The sequence below is a fragment of the Lithobates pipiens genome, unplaced genomic scaffold, assembly GCF_037356315.1.
Source record: "Lithobates pipiens isolate NorthernLeopardFrog02 unplaced genomic scaffold, aLitPip1_a1.2 Scaffold_19, whole genome shotgun sequence".
Lineage (NCBI taxonomy): Eukaryota > Metazoa > Chordata > Amphibia > Anura > Ranidae > Lithobates > Lithobates pipiens.
In genome coordinates, this window is record NW_027507764.1 from 406,642,466 (window position 1) to 406,660,455 (window position 17,990).

The following is a 17,990-nucleotide window of genomic DNA, read 5'->3' on the forward strand; positions in this document are numbered from 1 at the left end:
GGCAAGAGTCCAACGTGATCACTTTTGGTCATTATGCGCACAATAGAGCACCCAACATTTTTAGGATCTGTGAGGGCTATAATGATAAATGAAGGATGTGTGCAGGCATGATCAGGGAGACAGGTTACAACCTTTACCCTGGGCACAGTTATCCTTTCAATTGGAAACTGATTTCCTGGCTAAACTTTATTTCCCAAATGATATAGGACATGTGCAATCCTACTTGAGTCTGCCTCTCACTTTTACTACTGCCAGCAGTGCCCAGAAATCTTGTCACAGAACTGCCTGCACCTTGCTGCTGTGTAGGCTTTTTTTTTTTTTTTTTTTTTTTTTTTTTTTTAAGGATGAATGGTTACCACTCTAGACTTGCGCAGGATGACTGATCTGGTATCTGCCAATTACAGTTTTGTAAAGGAAGACATGTCTGATTACAACACTGCCTATATGTGGACACACTGTTTGAATCCCCCAGTCCTTTACACACCCAGTCAAACCCTCTTCCAGTATTAGGTAAATGCAACACTTACAACCTCCGACTAAGCTGCAGCAACAATCTGTCCATTAGAAGATGCAGACCATGTTGAGAGGGAAGGAAACATATGAAAAGCTACTGCTACAACAAAGTGCTTTTCACAGACAATGCAAACATGTGATGACATTAGCAGTCTCAGCAGGCAATACATCGCCTGAAGTTAACCCCTACATCCCTAAGGATAAAACAAATCTTAATGCCCAAGCACAATTTTTGCAACTTTTACATGCGTTCGTAAAACCGTACATATCACCACAACTACTTTGTGCATTCAGATGGATTATACTTTGTTTTTTTCCAGGCCAAATTGGTCTTTCATTTGGTGGTAAATGGCTATAGTCCTGATTGCGTTTTAAATTTAGCTGTATATTTCTTGTCACTATCATAACCTTTCACCAAAGTAGAACCCAAAATAAATTCTCCTGCTCCTGACGATTGCAGTAATACCTCATATGTTTATGTTATTTGCTGTTTGTATCTATAGTACACAGACCAGAAACAATCGTGCACATTTTGCTTCTTTTTGACACTGATGGCAATTTAAAAAAAAAATCCAAAATATTCTGACCATGACCTTTGACCCTTACTTGATCCAAACACTAACCCTGGCAAAGACCTAGATCAAACCATGATCTAGGTACAATATATCTTTCCTCTCCATTCAGAGAGAGCCAGCGAAAAAAAACAACAAAAAAAATAAAAAACACAGGCCGGTTTTACAGTGACTGATCACTGTGGTAGCCAATCAGAGGCTTCCACAGCGATCAGGTGACCCAGAATCTGGAGTTCTAGGTCACAAACGTTACTGCAGGACCTGACGTACTCGGTGAGACCCCAATCTCTGTGCCGAGATCGTGCTGTGCAGCTTGTTCCCACTGCCAGCACAAAGGGAGGTATACATATATGCAGACCCACGGGGAAAAAGCCCAGTGCAGTGGGGCCACATACATGTGTTACGTTGGTATCAAGGGGTTAGGTTTTCAAAGCTTTGCTGTATTATTTTCAGGGGACTCACATTAACCACTTCCATACCGGACCTACTGGTACTTCTCTCTTTCATGTAAAAATCATAATTTTTTGCTAGAAATTACTCAGAACCACCAAACATTATATTTATTTTTATTTATTTTTTTAGCAGACACCCTAGGGATAAAATGGCGGTCATTACAACTTTTTTTTCATCTCGCACGGTATTTGCGCAATAATTTTTCAAATGCTTTTATTGGGGAAAAAAACGGTTTCATGAATTAAAAAAACATCAAAACAGTAAAGTTGGCCCAATTTTTTTGTACAACGTGAATGATGTTACGCCGAGTAAATAGATACCCAACATGTCGCACTTTAAAATTGCGCACACTCATGGAACGGCGCCAAACTTCAGTACTTAATCTCTATAGGCGACGCTTTAAAAATTTTTACAGGTTACCAGTTTAGAGTTGCAGAGGAGTTACAGAGGAGGTCTAGTGCTAGAATTGTTGCACACACTAACACACAATACCTCACGTGTAGTTTGAACGGCATTTACGTATGCGAGTGGGACTTACATGCGTGTTCGCTTCTGAGTGCGAGCTACCGGGGACAGGGGCGTTTTACTTTTTAAACTTAATCTTTTTACATTTTTTTTTTATCACTTTTATTCCTAGTACAAATGAATTTAAAAATCCCTTGTAATAGGAATCTATTGTGACAGGTCCTCTTTATGGAGAGATATGGGGTCAATCAGACCCTACATCTCTCCTCTAGGCTGGAAAGCATAAGATAAAGAAAAAAAATTCACAGATCTCATGCTGTCAACCATGATCGCGGCTTTGTTTACTTCCGGGAACCTGGGCGCCATAGAGATGACTGGTGACCATCTGGTCACCAGAAATCTCTATCGTCGTCATCCGGCGCCGGTGGATTCTTTCTCTGGGCCCCCAATGGCATGGGAGAGCCCAGAGAAGCACCAGATGGTGGCGGGGGGAGGGTCCCCTCCTGTCACCTATAAGAATGATCAAGCGGCAGGATTGCCGTTATGATAGTTCTTATTGTGCACAGAATCGCCGGCTCCAAAGAATGATATCTGAATGATGCCTATAGCTGCAGGCATCATTCAGATATCCCCTCACAAAGTCAAGGATGTCATATGACTGACTGTGGTAGGGAAGTGACTAAAGGCTACTAAGGAAACATGCATAGTAGAAAATACTTATGTTTGGAGTTCAGCCTTAAAGGGGTTGTAAACCATCTTTTTTTTTTTTAAATAAACATATCATACTTACCTCCACTGTGCAGTTCGTCTTGCACAGTGTGGCCCTGATCATCGTCTTCTGGGGTCCCCCAATGGTGCTCGCGGCTCCTCCTCGCTGCTATCAATCTATCCAATCAAGAGCCGAGAACCCCAGGCAGTGAGGTACAGCGCGTTTCCGCCGAGGGAATGAATGGGCTCAGGAGAGTAAAACGGGGGGGGGGGGGGGGTCAGTGTCATACGTTTTTCAGCTTAATGCATAGGAAGCATTAAGCTGAAAAAACACAAGGGCTTATAACCCCTTTAAAGCTCAGCTAAATAATATTCAGTTAATGTAAAGTCAAATTGAAGACAAAAATCACCTAAACAAGTGCTACACTTTATTATATACACATTCATCTATTGCAGTATTGTTTTATCATGTTTAAAATTATTGTGGGGTGCCCTCCAGCTCAAATCAGTGTCCAAAATGATGTTTGCGACCCCAAAACTACAACAATAAGATTAATAGAAATTAGGCTGCCCACAAAGTACCAGTACCCAGAAAAACAGATTATTCTGTTTTGCATGATGAACTGTGGCATAATTATCTGGCCAAGGATAAAAATCTCCTTTATTATTTTCAGAAGAATAAATTCCATGCACTGGTAAGCTAGGTAAAGTCAACACCAACATTTAACAACCACACAAGGCCAAAAAAAAAAAAAAAGGAGACAGTGTACTTTAGGCAAAGAATAGCATATGAAATGGGTGCAGCTGTGCTTGGCAAGTGAAGTCTGACAAATCACATGACCAACTAATTCAGCACATTGGGCCTCAGCCAAGAGGCATACAAGAGAGAGCCTTGTCCATTCTGTAACATTAGGCATGCCTGCTGCTAAGATGCTTAATGAAGCAGACAGGCTAAGCCTATGAGTGTCACACACCTGCCTTTTAGCTTCTCGTAACTTCCTTTTAAGAGCCGTCAAGATCCTCTGTACCTCCCACAGCCTTTCTTCTTTAGAGAGATCCTTAATGCCAGCCTGAAGATCCCGATGCAGGCAATTCAAAAGAAATTCCTGTGTAATAAGAAAATGTTTCAAATACAGTCCAAATTCACATTAAGCTGCATATAAGAGCCAAAAAAAAAAAAAAGGGGGTGATCCAATGCCTGCTCAAGTCTGAAATATACTGGTAATTTTTTGGTGGATTTGACATTCACAACTATACGAATGAAATAAAGAATTTAAAACTATACAAAAAATAAAAAAGGTAGCTGGTTTTATCATCTGGTAAAAGTACATTTTAGATGGCCTTCTGGAACAGAAAGAACAGCATTATAAATATAAATTGTATGCTTGCTAATTATTTATCTAGCAGAATTCCAAAGAGCACTTCATGTAAAAGAAGTTCATACCATTAATCATCTATGAACCCATAACCACTGCATAATAAAAAAAAAAAAAAAGAAGGAGACTCTGAGCCCTTGTTATTGCAGAAGAAAAGCTGATTGTACAAGCCTGCAACCTACTGCTGCATGGCAAACTATTACATGGTATGTGGTGTCACCACAGATATAATTAAAGTAAAACTCCGGGCAAACATATAAATACAAATTTGAAGTACATACTGTGAAAGTTTACCTACCAAAAGGATTGGCAAGTCTGTTCCACCAATCCTGTGATTCATGCAGCTGCATCACACTGCAAATCTAGAAATCTAGGATACCTATATCTTGGTTAACGTAGCTTTTTATGCCCCCTCTCCGTTTCCAACTTTCTTATTCAACAAGGAATCTGCATCTTCACTTTCCAAATAGCCCAGGAAGCTGCAAGGAAACATTGACGTTTGCTCCCTGGCTATGCCGAGTCGCTGATGTGTGTGAATCATGGGAAAAGATGTGCAGGCTTTATTTTTTGCAAGTAAACAGAGAAGTACTTCAACTTTGTTTTTAATGGTTTGCTTAGAGTTACAGCTAAAGTCATGGTAAAGATAAGTGTAGAACCTCTATTCACTATAAACATATTAAATGCTACAAAACCAAGCTCTTTTCTAGCTGTATAGACAAAGCTGGTGGTGACAAGCTTAAAGCAGAATTTTACTGCCCCCTGCTTTTTCTACCCGTCTCTTCCTTACCTGTTGGGTTCTCTTCAAAAAACACACACGCCTGCCTAGTGAAAGCAGTTTAGTTCTGCAGCAAGCCCATTGTAGTGTCATGTCCTGTGTCTCCATCTTGGTCTCCCCAGCCAGCTCTCTCTTCCAAATTCCGATAGCCTGGCCCCTGATGACTCGATCCAGCTCTGCCCTCTTGTCTCTTTGTGTACGGTCTCCTGCAGCCTCCTGGGATGTGTGACAAGGATATCCTAGGAGGCTGCAGGAGAAGGACGTTATTCCTGCCTAGTCGAAAATGGCAGTGGGAGGGGGAGCCGTTGGTTGGTAAAAATAAATAAATTTGACATGAGTTCTAACCCTTTATTATTTTATCCAAGTATTTGAAAAAAAAAAAAATCTGCCTTCAAACTTTAAATTTACTGCCAAGATGACTCCAATTTTTTGTTAGCTGAATAGCAAAAGGAACCCTGCTTGACCCTTAACCACTTCAGCCCTGGAAGAATTTACCCCCTTCCGGACCAGAGCACTTTTTGCGATTCAGCACTGTGTCGCTTTAACTGACAATTGCGCAGTCATGCGACGTCCTTTTTTATTCCCACAAATAGAGCTTTCATTTAGTGGTATTTTATCACCCATGCGTTTTTTTGGGGGGGGGGTTTTTGGGGGGGGGGGGGGGTTGCACTATAAACAAGAAAAAGAGCGTCAATTTTGAAAAATTTTACTATAATAAATATCCCCCAAAAATATAAAAAAAAATATGTAAAGTTTTTTTCTTATAACAAAAAAACCCGCAATAAGCGTTTATTGATTGGATTGCGCAAAAGTTATAGCGTTTACAAAATAGGGGATAGTTTTATGGCACTTTAATTCACTTTATTAATAATTTTTTTTTTTTTTACTCGTAATGGCGGCGATCAGTGATTTTTATCCTGACTGACATTATGGTGGACACATCAGACATTTTTGACACATTTTTAGTGTCCTCATAATTTATACAGCAATCAGTGCTATACAAATGCACCGACTCCTGTGTAAATGACACTGGCAGTAAAGGGGTTAACCACTAGGAGGCAGTGTATGGGTGAAGTGTGCCCTGGGGAGTGTTTCTAACTGTGGGGGGCATGGTTACGTGCGACACATCACTGATCTCTGCTTTCGATCACAGGGAGCAGAGATTAGCGACACGGGCACTAGGCAGAACGGGGCGATGCTTGTTTAGCCATCTCCCCGTTCTTCCTCTCCGTGAGGCGATCGCGGGTATCCAACTCACGGAGCTTGCCGCAGGTGCAAGCACCCACTGGCCACCTCTTAAAGGGCCACGTACAGGTACGTTAGTTTGTCTGTATGAGCCCTTCTACTGACGTATATCGGCGTGAGGCGGTCGGCAAGCGGTTAAAGCGATTTAAGGAAATATGTTTTTAAGCACTTTAAGCAGCTGATTTAATCACTTAAAGCGTAGTTCCACCCAAAAATGGAACTTCCACTTTAAGTGTTGGTGACCCCCTGACATGCCACATTTTGTTTTTCAGGGGGTGTGGGAACCCTGTTTTTAGAGGCACCCAGCTCTCACTTCCTCCCCTGGTGCCGGAAGGAAGATCACCTCTCCCCGCCCCCCTCCTGCAATCTTCTGGGACACATCACAGGTCCCAAAAGATTGCCCAGCCATTCAGAGCATGCAGTGCGCACCCGGCTGTGAAGCCACAGCCAGGCGCCCACAGTTAGAATGTCGGCGCCGCGCAGAGGAGGAGAAGACGAGCGAGGCTTTGTGCAACCGCATCGCTAGACAGGTGTCTGATTATTAAAAGTCAGCAGCTACACTTTTTGTAGTTGCTGACTTTTAAATGGGTAGAACTCCGCTTTAACTGATTATGCAGCTTTTTTTATCTTTTAAGCCTTGACTATGTTCTAGTTAACAGTAAACTGGTGCTATGACCACTCCCCCAGGGTTCCTGTTTCCGAGTGGCTACTTTCTCCTGCAACGTCCTATGGAGCCACCCTTCCATGCAGGGACTAGAGCTGTGTCTGTTTTCATCAACAGAAATACACGGCTCCAAAGCCTAGGATTGCATGGTGGACTGCACTGTCCACTGTTAACGCCTTCCTGTGATAACAAGAAATTTAGAGAAACAGCACTGGGAGAAAGGGAGTCAGCAACTAAAGTTGTAAACGGTGTGCTTGGGTATGAATTTTAATGTTTAGTGAGGAACTTTTTTTTTTTTTTTCCTTATGTATAAAATACGCTGAATATGTTAAAAAGCATAAACAGTTGACCCACAATTCTGCCTACTCGATGTACTGAAGTCATTTCACTGGGGAAAAGTATACTATACTAGAGAGGCCACAGGAAGTGCTCTTTTCCAGGCACATACAGTTGTGCTCATAAATTTTCATACCCTGCCAGAATTTATGATTCTTAGCCATTTTTCAGAGAATATGAATGATAACACAAGAACAATTATTTCACTCATAGTTAGTGTTTGGATGAAATTATTTATTATCAATCAACTGTATTTACTCTTTTTAAATTATAACAAAAACTACCCAAATTACCCTGATCAAAAGTTTACATAACCTGGTGATTTTGGCTGATAAGATGCACACAAGTTGACACAAAGGGGTTTGAATGGCTATTAAAAGGCAACCATCCTCATCTGTGATCTGTTTGCCTGTAATTAAAGAGTGTGTGTGGAAGGTCAATGAGTTTCTGGACTCCTGACAGACCCTTGCATCTTTAAGCCAGTGCTGCACGGATGTTTCTGGATTCTGAGTCATGGGGAAAGCAAAAGAATTGTCAAAGGGTAGTTGAACTGTATAAAACAGGAAAGGGATATAAAAAGATATCCAAGGAATTGAGAATGCCAATCAGCAGTGTTCAATTGCTAATCAAGAAGTGGAAAATGAGGGGTTCTGTTAAAACCAAAAGGTAGACCAACTAAAATTTCAGCCACAACTGCCAGGAAAATTGTTCGGAATGCAAAGAAAAACCCACAAATAATTTCAGGCGAAATACAGGACTCATACAATACAACATGTGACTGTTTCAAGATGCACAATAAGGAGGCACTTGAACAAAGATTGGCTGCATGGTCGAGTCGCCAGAAAAAAAAAACCTTACCACGCAAATGCCAGAAAGTATCCTGTTTAAAATACACCAAACATCACAGAGACAAGCCTTAAACGTTCTGGCACCAAGTCATTTGGAGTGATGAGACCAAAACTTAGCTTTTTGACAACAAACTTAAAACTCTACCTTTGGAGAGGAGTCAACAAGGCCTATGATGAAAAATTCACCATTCCTGTGAAACATGGAGGTGGATCGTTGATGTTTTGGGGATGTGGGAGCTACAAAGGCACTGGAAATTTGGTCAAAATTGATGGCAAGATGAATGCAGTATGTTATCAACAAATACCGAACATTTGCACCCATCAGTCTGGAAGCTGCGCCTGGGACATACTTGGACATTCCAACATGACAATGATCCAAAACACAAGGCCTAGTTGACCTATCATTGGCTACAGCAGAATAAAGTGAAGGTTCTGGAGTGGCCATCTCAGTCTCCTGACCTCAATATCATTGAGCCACTCTGGGGAGATCTCAAAACCTGCAGTTCATGCAAGACAGCCCAAGAATTTACAGGAACTGGAAGCTCTTTGACAAGAGGAATGGGCAGCTTTACCATCAGATAAAGAGCCTCATCCACAAATATCACAAAAGAGTTCAAGCTGTTAAAGTGGGCAATACACAGTATTAAGAACTGAGGTATATAAACGTTTGATCAGGGTGATGTGGATAGTTTCTTTTGTCATGATTTAAAAAGAGTAAACACAGTTGATTGATAATAAATGACTTCAGCCAAACACTAATCATGAGTGAAAGAAATGTTTTTGTATCATTCACATTCTCTGAAAAATGGCCAACAAATCAAATTTTACCAGGGTATGAAAAACTTATGAGCACAACTGTAAATAATTATGGTGCACTGGAAGTCTGAGGATTCTCCCACAGTAAGCGAATGGATTAAGAATGTAGGCAACATGTTGAGGATGGAGAAATGAATATTTATATCAGCACAGAGGTTGCACGCTTAAATATTAGAAACTGTGAGCTCCTTGGTTGAATGTTCCAGGGCTTGCCCCAGTAGATCTGATCATGGACAGATTACTTATGGTGGCCATACACTAAATGAAAAATTGTTCGAAATCTGTCATTTGAAAAGTTTGTTTGTTTATCGTATAGTTAATGGGCACGAATCAAAACGGTTGCAACGTTTTTGAGCCAAAAAAAAATAAAAAAATCGAAGAAAAAGTTTGGAAAACTTCAGCCGAATGGACAATAAATTGAAAGGTTAATGTGTTTTGTGACAAAAAAACAAACTAAAAATGGATATCCGTTTAACGATTTGTCGATCAAAATGCGGTCATTACATGATGGCAAAATCATTTGCTCTTGCGACCATGTGTCCGTTTTTCAAAAAACTCATTCAAGCGATATTTCGATAGTTGTATGTCTAGCATTAGACTTGACACCAGGTGAGGTTGCATTCTCAATACCTATATGTGCTGTACTCTCTCTTTGAATTTTGGGCAGCTCTGGCCAAATGTTAGATGTTTGGGGTTAATGAAAAAAAGGATAAATGCTTTTTGCCCTTGCTTAACTGTTTATGTCAAGGACTTTACTCATTATGAATAAATTTGACAGTAATGTACTGTACTTTAATGTCTGGCGATGCATTGAGGCATTCTGGTTTAAGAAATGCTTGTGCACTATAGAGTCTTTTTTTAAATACACACGGTTGGACAAAGTTGTCAGAAAATCCGATCGTTCGTAACGTGATTACATAATTTAGTTACGACGGGACAACGTTCAGGCTAGTAGCCAATAGCTTTGGTCTAGGAATTTGATCTGCGCATGCATGGCACTTTGTCCGATTGGAATTCTCTACAAACGATTGGACAAAGTCCGATCAGATTATGTTGTCGGAAAAATTTTATATCCAGCTCTCAAACTTTGTTGGTTGGACATTCTGACGGAAAAAGTCAGATGAAGCCCACACATGGTCGGATTATCTGACAACACGGTCCGATCGGACATTTTCCGTCGGAATGTCCGACCGTGTGTACAAGGGCTTAGAGTGCAGAATAAAACATTGGCTTGCCCACCAGATCATTGGAGGCAGCCATGATCCCAACCAGTCGGAGCAGCAGCAAGCCCTCTTTTTGCCACTGAGGTACCGACCGAAGGGACATGTGCTCCTCAGTCCCGTTCGCCCATTATTCAAAACAGTGTCTTCTACTGCTAACATCACCTTACATACTTATAACTCTACATACGATACCAAAAATAATAGGAAACAACCTGTCGTCTGATTTCTTCTTTAATGGTATCTTGTGTTTCAGGCAGTGCAGGCATGGTGGCCATATTAGACCAACGGAGAGGTTTAATCACTTTCTTAATGACTATTCCTCCAAAGAGTTCTTGAACGTGTGTAAAAAATACATATAGAACACGGTTACTGATCTGAAAAACAAGAAAAATAAGCTATGGCATTGCCTTGTCAATCTCATGTATTAGCCATTACACCACCACTTATAGGAGATAATACAGGATATGTTCATCCAAAATGGATTTCTCAGATATGGGAAGATTTTGGCAAATTCAGTCATCCACAATCTTTACTTCACTTTTTGGAGATACTGGCTGTAACCTGTGTACCAGACAGCTGCTATCAGGTATAGGATTGAAGAAAATTTTCACTAACCACGAAAAATCTGAACAAAGGACACATCCTACTGACTGTAAGTTGTGTTGTGCCGATTTTTCTGTTTGTGCTTTTGGCTGCACTTAGGCTTTACCACCTCAAACTGGAGCTGAAGGTTGAGGAGAATAACAAACAGGTTGCTTTTCTCTGGATGAGCAAAGTACATGTTTGCTTAAGTTTAGGTTCATACTGCTGTGATCCAATTTTGATCCAACTTTCAGTGCAATTATGTGGTGTTACTTTGAAGCGGTTTGCATATTCTATGGGGCCAAAGTCATGCTGGAATCATGCCATAGTATAAGAACCTTTTCCAAAATTGCACCATGATGAGTGGTAATGATGTGCACGGACACCATTGAACAAAATGTGATTTCCATTGTCATGCGATTCTGTGCAACTTAAGTCACATTTGAAATCACACTAGTGTGAACAGAGCCTAAAAGTGGAATTTTAACTCTTCCATTGATGTAGTAAAGCTTTTTCAAAAGGTACATCTGGTCACAGAAAACTGTCTCCTTCCAGCAGAAATCCAATCTCCTTGAAATGGAGGCAGCGCTAGTAACTTGTAGGACCAGCATAGTAAACTGTTTTTCTGGGCACTCTTTGTAGGCCTCGTTGGTTTAGGATTATAAAATGAATGAGGCCCCAGGCATTTTTCAAATCTACAGCTAATACTTCAGTGCCCTTTTCTCTAGGGCAAAATGTTAAACATTGCAATTTCACATCAGCATGCAGAGTTGCATGTGGATATGAGGCTATTTTAAATTAATTCAAGTTGATAAAAAGCATAAGTCTAGCTATTTTTAAAAATGTTCACCCTTCTTCCTACCTATCCTGTCTAACCTGTATAAAAAAAGGATACCTATTGTTAATCCGCTCCAATCCGGTCACATGATTCCACAGCATCAGCTCCGCTGGGTCAGTAAGTTGCTGCTGCAGTTGAGAGGAGGGAGCACCAACAACTGGGCCATGGGAGCATATGGCTGGCATCATGGCTCCCATAATTCCCATCTGTTGTCAAGTGCTCCCTGTGCCAGAGCTACATAATCACACGATCAGATCAGAGTGGATTAAAAATAGGCAAGCACACACATTTTTCTTGGGGTTAGACAGGATAGGTAGGAGAGGTGAGGGAACATTTTTTAGAATAGTTTTTCTTCCAATTTAAATATTTTTTGCTTTTACTTAAAGCAGCAGTATAGTCAACCTTTTCTTCATTTCTCCCAGCAGCCTTAAGCCATAATGTACTAGTATGCACTGCATATTATTACATTATGACAGACTTGCCTACAAAATGCAGCCCTCCAGCACTGCGCTCTCACCGTGGTCCCTTGTCCCCGGCAGCTTCCATCTTTGCCCGGTCTTTCTTCCAGATTTGTGATCTTCGTCTGCTTGATTGGCTGTGTCGGGGATGATGTCATTCCCGAGCATGCTCACGGGAGTCACATCACAGTGGCACACAGAGCAGGCCATAAATATGGTATGAGCTACGCATGAGGGGCTCAGATCACATTACTCGTTGACTGGCAGGGGAGAGATATACAACAGAATTGACTTCTAGGGTCTCTTCTGTTATAACCAACCCTGCCTTTCTGATTTTTATAAAAAACTGACTTTACTACCACTTTAACAATGACTGTTTTCAACTTCCTGGCAGAGTAAGGCACTGGTGTTGTAATCAGGGCTTCACAGTTGCATCATGGGAAGGTTATATCATCTCCTTCTCAGATGATGCACTGTCACATGTTCCAGGAAGTAAAGGAATATGGATTAATTTGCCCTTAGTAAAAATGTCCACCATAATTAGAATGGGAGAAAAAAAAATTAGCAAAGAATAAAAAGCCCACATTTATCTAAAAGTATCTGTTTTGTAGACTGCTATTACTAAACCATTGGAAACGTGCATTTATTGTAATTTTTAAAAGGTAAGAGTGGAGTTCCTATTCTAAAGTGCTATAATCTTTCTTTGCTGGAATTCAGTAGACATTATGTGGCCCCATGACGACCAATTCCACTGTAAAATAGGCTGCAAACTATGCTGACATCCCAACATTGTTGACATTCAGAATGGGTAAACAGCTTATACAGGAAATACCTAAAAATCAAATAGTTCAGTACCTGGGCAGTTGGGCTGAGCACAATAGAAATATTTTGTATATTCATTTTAGTTTCAAGTTCTTTCTCTATGACATGGTCCATGTGAACAATCAACCATGAAATCAAGTAAAGGTTGCATTCTGGCAGCTCTTTTAAGAGACGCTGACACTCTTGCAGCCTTTCAGCTTCAGAGCTTTTGCCACATGCTTCTTCAAACCGAGGCATCAGGTCTTTGGTAAGCACATTCTCAGGTAGCTCCCGCAAGTATTGCTTCAGTAGGCTGGCAACTGTATAAGGCTCATAGTCATCAAGATTTGGAGATTCCTCTCGATCATAGGCTGCCTTCAACTCATCAACCTTTGACTTGATTCCTGAAAAGAGAACATCAATTTGAATATATTGCTTCTATGCAACAAGAAAGTGTGATGTCTAAAGGCTAACCGCAGTAACCAGTAAGGATTTCAGTAGTCAGATCAGTACCAGGTAAAATATGATTCGTTGCTAGGAGTTGCTGCACATCTCACTACTTTATTAAAATAAGCTTGACTGTGACCTACAGGAAATCATGACTACACTAAAACCTGATTTAACGTTTATAATTGTTATTAAAAAAATGGATTTTGTAATGTACGTCTTCTAAAAATAGCATCTCTCTCTCTGATGGTACAATCCCCGTATCTTTTCATCACGCATCAAGCGCTCATTGATCTCTGTATTGAAGTGATGTATGAATTCATCCTCAAAGCTATGAAAAACAACTTTTTATCTCTGGATGCGGAGAAGGCATTCGACAGGGTGGCTTGGGATTATATGCACGCAGTCCTACAACATATTGGTCTGGGTCCGAAGCTGATCAATTTCATTTTATCTCTTTATCGAAATCCCTCTGCGAAAATCAGAGTTAACCGAACCCTGTCGAGTGCCTTCTCCATCCGAAATGGGACCAGGCAAGGCTGCCCCTTGTCCCCTATTTTATTTATTCTAACCTTGGAACCTCTACTCAATAGTATTAAACGAAATCAAGACATTAAAGGTGTACATACAGGAGGTAAAATCAGCAAATTAGCTGCGTACGCTGACGATATACTATTGTTCCTTTCTGACCCACAAATCACCCTTCCGATCCTCCCAGAAGAATTCCATAGATTTGCCCTGTTTTCTAACTTCAAAATCAATTTTGGTAAATCGTATGCTCTGAATATCTCCCTGAGCCCAACTGTTGTAGCACAGTGTAAAACAAACTTTCCTTTCCAGTGGAATTTGAACAATATCACATATTTAGGTATCAAGATTCCGAGCGACTTAACCAATCTATATGTTGATAACTACCCGGCCATCCTTAAAAAGATTAATGATGATTTCAAAAATTGGAGTAAACTGCCTGTTTCCTGGTTCGGAAGAGCTGCAATAATTAAGATGAACGTCCTACCTCGTATTTTATATGTGTTTCAGGCCATTCCAATAGGTCTCCCCCCAGCTTTCTTTAGGGCGTATAAATCCGCATGCATCAAATTCCTGTGGGGCTTACACAGACCTAGGGTCAACTATGCACAACTTATCCTCCCCACTTAGGTGGGATCGGTTTACCTGACGTATATAACTATTATGCTGCTGCCCACTTGACCAGAATCGCAGACTGGAACATTCATGCACAAAAAAAAAGACTGGGTATACTTAGAGGCCTCTTCCACCAAACTCCCCATACGCTCTTTACCATGGATAAATCACATACACTACAAGACAGACGTCGATTCACACCCACTCATTGCTCCTACGCTAAGCTGTTTTCGCGCTATTTGTGCGAAACATTCGATTTCTTCAGTTCCGGGCCCGCTTACTCCTTTGAAGCTCAATCCAGACTTCCCTCCTGACATGTATGGACATTTTCTCCGAGAACACTGGTCATTTGATTTAATCCTGCTACAATATTTCTACTCTAATGGACAAATACTTACAGCTGATCACTTAGCGATAACACATGGCAAGCCTTCCATATCAAGCTGGACTTTCCAGCAAATCACGCACTATTTACACTCTGTTGCTAAAATAAAAGATTGCTCTAGACGGTTGACACCTTTCGAATCTTTGTGCATGTCCTCCACATCTCAATCACATCTCATTTCTCAAACTCAATCCCTTCTCTTCCATAATCATACACCCAAATCTCTTAAAACATGTGTAACCTGGGAGAAAGAACTAGACATCATTTTGACGTCGGAGGAATGGGAAGCTATACTTCTCCACATACACAAAGGTTCTCTTAACGTTTGTACCCAAGAGAATGGCTACAAGCTTTTCACGCGTTGGTACAGAACTCCGGAACTTTTGCATAAGTGGAGCCCAAGTACCCCTGAAACCTGTTGGCGCTGTCAGCTGGCAAAAGGCACACTTTTACATGTCTGGTGGGATTGCCCCCGAATTCAGCCCTTCTGGAAATCGGTCCATAAAATAATTCAGAAGGTCACAACTTACATCTTACCTTTTTCCCCAGCACAATTCTTGTTGCACCATACCAATTTAGGCACTTCAACTTACCGAAAATCCCTGCTTATCCATCTAATTAACGCTGCAAAACTTTGTATTCCCAGACACTGGAAATCCCAAACTAGCCCGTCCATCAAAGATTGGACGTTGAGGGTTCAGGCAATAGCTGAAATGGAAGAACTTATAAACATCTCGAGAGATACCCCGCATAAATTTACCCAGAAATGGGCTTGCTGGAAGGATTTTGAGACTACATCAGATTATAGGCTCATTTTCTCAAACCCTGACTGAAAAGCTGATATTGACCCCATGTTTTCCAAATGTAATAGAACTGGATGAGTGTTTAATACCATACCTCTACAATTCGCAGGAATTGCTTTTAATCCGTTTACGAAGTGCTCTATTGAACTTTATGTGGTTAGTATCACAGGGCTTGAGATGCCCCCCTGTAGTAGTTCTGCTACTAGACCCATACACTATACTTAGGCTTTTACTGTTCTATGAGAGTTGTGGCACTATACTCCATTGATACTTATTGATGACTGTCTAAGCTCCTTCCCATACTTCACTCTCTCCTCCCTTCCACCTTTCACTCTGCCCTCCCCCCCTCCCTCCTCCCCATCTCCTTTCTCTCCCCCTCTCTTTATCTTTCCTACAATGCCCGTCCCTTCCTTTCCCCCAATTTTCCTTACTACTCTTCTACGTTCCAATCCTAGATCTAAGAGTACCTTATAATGTAAACGGTAACGCACAATATAAGGCATAGGTACAAAATGCTCTTGTTACAGACATCATAAGATGGTTATACACTAGTAGGTACCGCTGACCTCATTTGATTAAGATTTGATATTTCTGTATCATATACTGCTTACAACATATGTGACTATGATTGCATGTTACTCGGTTTTTTTTTCTTATTTACAATAAAATATTTTGAAAAAAACAAAAAAAACAAATACGGTCATTTAAATGGAACTTTAGTCAGAAATTTAAGTATTGACAAAATGCTTCCTGCTGGCCTTTCATATGTATGGCTATATAAAACATTTGAAATAAGTACCTATGCTGTTTAAAATCCAGTAGTTTACTCTCTCGTCCTGTTTCGCTCAGCCAAGTGGCACTTTGCCGAAAATTATAGCAGTGAGGCAGTCACTAGAGGGATAAGATAAGACAGCCTGTGCTGAGGAAGGACTAATTAGGGAGGGAGAATGAGCAAAGCGGTCAAGCCGATACGACAAACTGCTGGGGAGACAAAAAAAAGTTAAGCGTAAGGGCTCTTTCAAACGGGCGGACCAATCAGGCCCACCTGTCTTTAGGTGGCCCAATCAGACCATCCATTGCCCTCTATGGAGCGGTGGATGTAAACCGGTGGATGTAAACAGACATGTGTCGGCTTAAATCCGCCGATTTTTAGAGATACTGATAAAAACAAGAAAAGTTGTGAGTTAGATATGGTTACATAAGTCTTGTCAGCAGGGAAATAAGACCAATCTTATTACTAAGGTTATAATAAGGTTAGTTGATAAACAAGCAGAAAAGTGCAAGTAGAGGAATTTGAACAAAGAAGTCAAATCAATATACAATAAATTAAAGGATACCACCGCTTGTTTTTACTGTAAGTCAACATTAAGCAGTATACTAAGCCCAAGGTCAGAGTTTCATGAAAAGGTGTCTGGAAAAATTTTCAGCCATAATTGCCATATGTCTAAAAACCAGGGAAGTGAGTTTGAGGAATGTGCAAAGAATTTCTCATACATATGTTGGGCTTAAACTCGGGTAATTACGTCTGACCATTGGGAGCATTAGAGGTTCTCTATTTTGAGGTTAGTTTTAGGTGAGCAGCTATAAGTACATGGGTGACTATACACCCATATTGTGAAGGTATGCATTCAATATTTAGATTTAGGGGGGCTAATGAAGGCTTGGGAGAGAAAATTCCAGTGACGGGCGCTATCAAAAGGAAAATACGGATTTCCAGAAACTCCTCAAATGTTTGCATTCCCACAATAAGTGTAATATTGTTCCTTTAGAGCCGCATTCTCTCCAGCAGAGGTTGGAGGAATCTTTAAAAGAAAGTGTGATAGTCTCATAGGTGTTAAAGCGGTTCTTCACCCTAAAAGGGAAGTTTCGCTACTCTGATCCCTCCCCCCCTCCGGTGCCACAATCAGCACCTTTCAGGGGGTGCAGTTACCTGGATAATCCAGGTATCTGCACCCACTTCCGGGACAGACCGGCGCAGACCCCCGCAGACGCCCCGGGGACCAGAAGAGACGTGCATGCGCAGTAGGGAACCGGGCAGTGAAGCCGCAACGCTTCACTTCCCGATTCCCTGACAGAGGATGGCGGCGGGGGCAGCATCGAGACGAGCGATCGCTCGTCATCTGCCGCCAACATCGCTGGACCCTGGGACAGGTAAGTGTGATTTTATTAAAAGTCAGCAGCTGCAATATTAGTAGCTGCTGGCTTTTAATATTTTTTTTTTAGGTGCAGAACCACTTTAAGTAGCTCCTGGGTAACAGTTTCAAAGCCAAATTCCAATGATTAGTGTAATGGGAATATTTATAGCTAGATTGGGTTGCTTTATTGCATGCAGTCAGACTAAATGTCGTATTAGGGTCCTTTTCCCAGTTTAGTATGCTAGTGGATTTTGTAGGGGTTTTGCTGTTTTGTAGTTTTGAATAGAACCTTTAGGTTTTTGGCATGAGGTGGTAAAATATTCCCAAGTGTCAGTCTGTAGGGTGAATCGAGAATTTGGATTTTTGAGGTGATAGTGATGCAGTTGGATTTCTACATAAGTTGT

At 41.0% G+C, this 17,990-nt stretch overlaps 1 protein-coding gene across 1 annotated transcript in view; it reads right to left on the minus strand.

The window, feature by feature from the left end:
- Window positions 1-17,990, minus strand: part of RALBP1 (ralA binding protein 1) — a 128,195-nt gene that overhangs the window by 23,187 nt on the left and 87,018 nt on the right. The window contains exons 4-6 of the mRNA XM_077492453.1: window positions 12,728-13,077; window positions 10,207-10,368; window positions 3,686-3,817 (exon numbers count right to left, since the gene is read on the minus strand). Coding sequence (XP_077348579.1) covers window positions 3,686-3,817; window positions 10,207-10,368; window positions 12,728-13,077 — 644 coding nt within the window. The remainder of the gene's footprint in view (window positions 1-3,685; window positions 3,818-10,206; window positions 10,369-12,727; window positions 13,078-17,990) is intronic.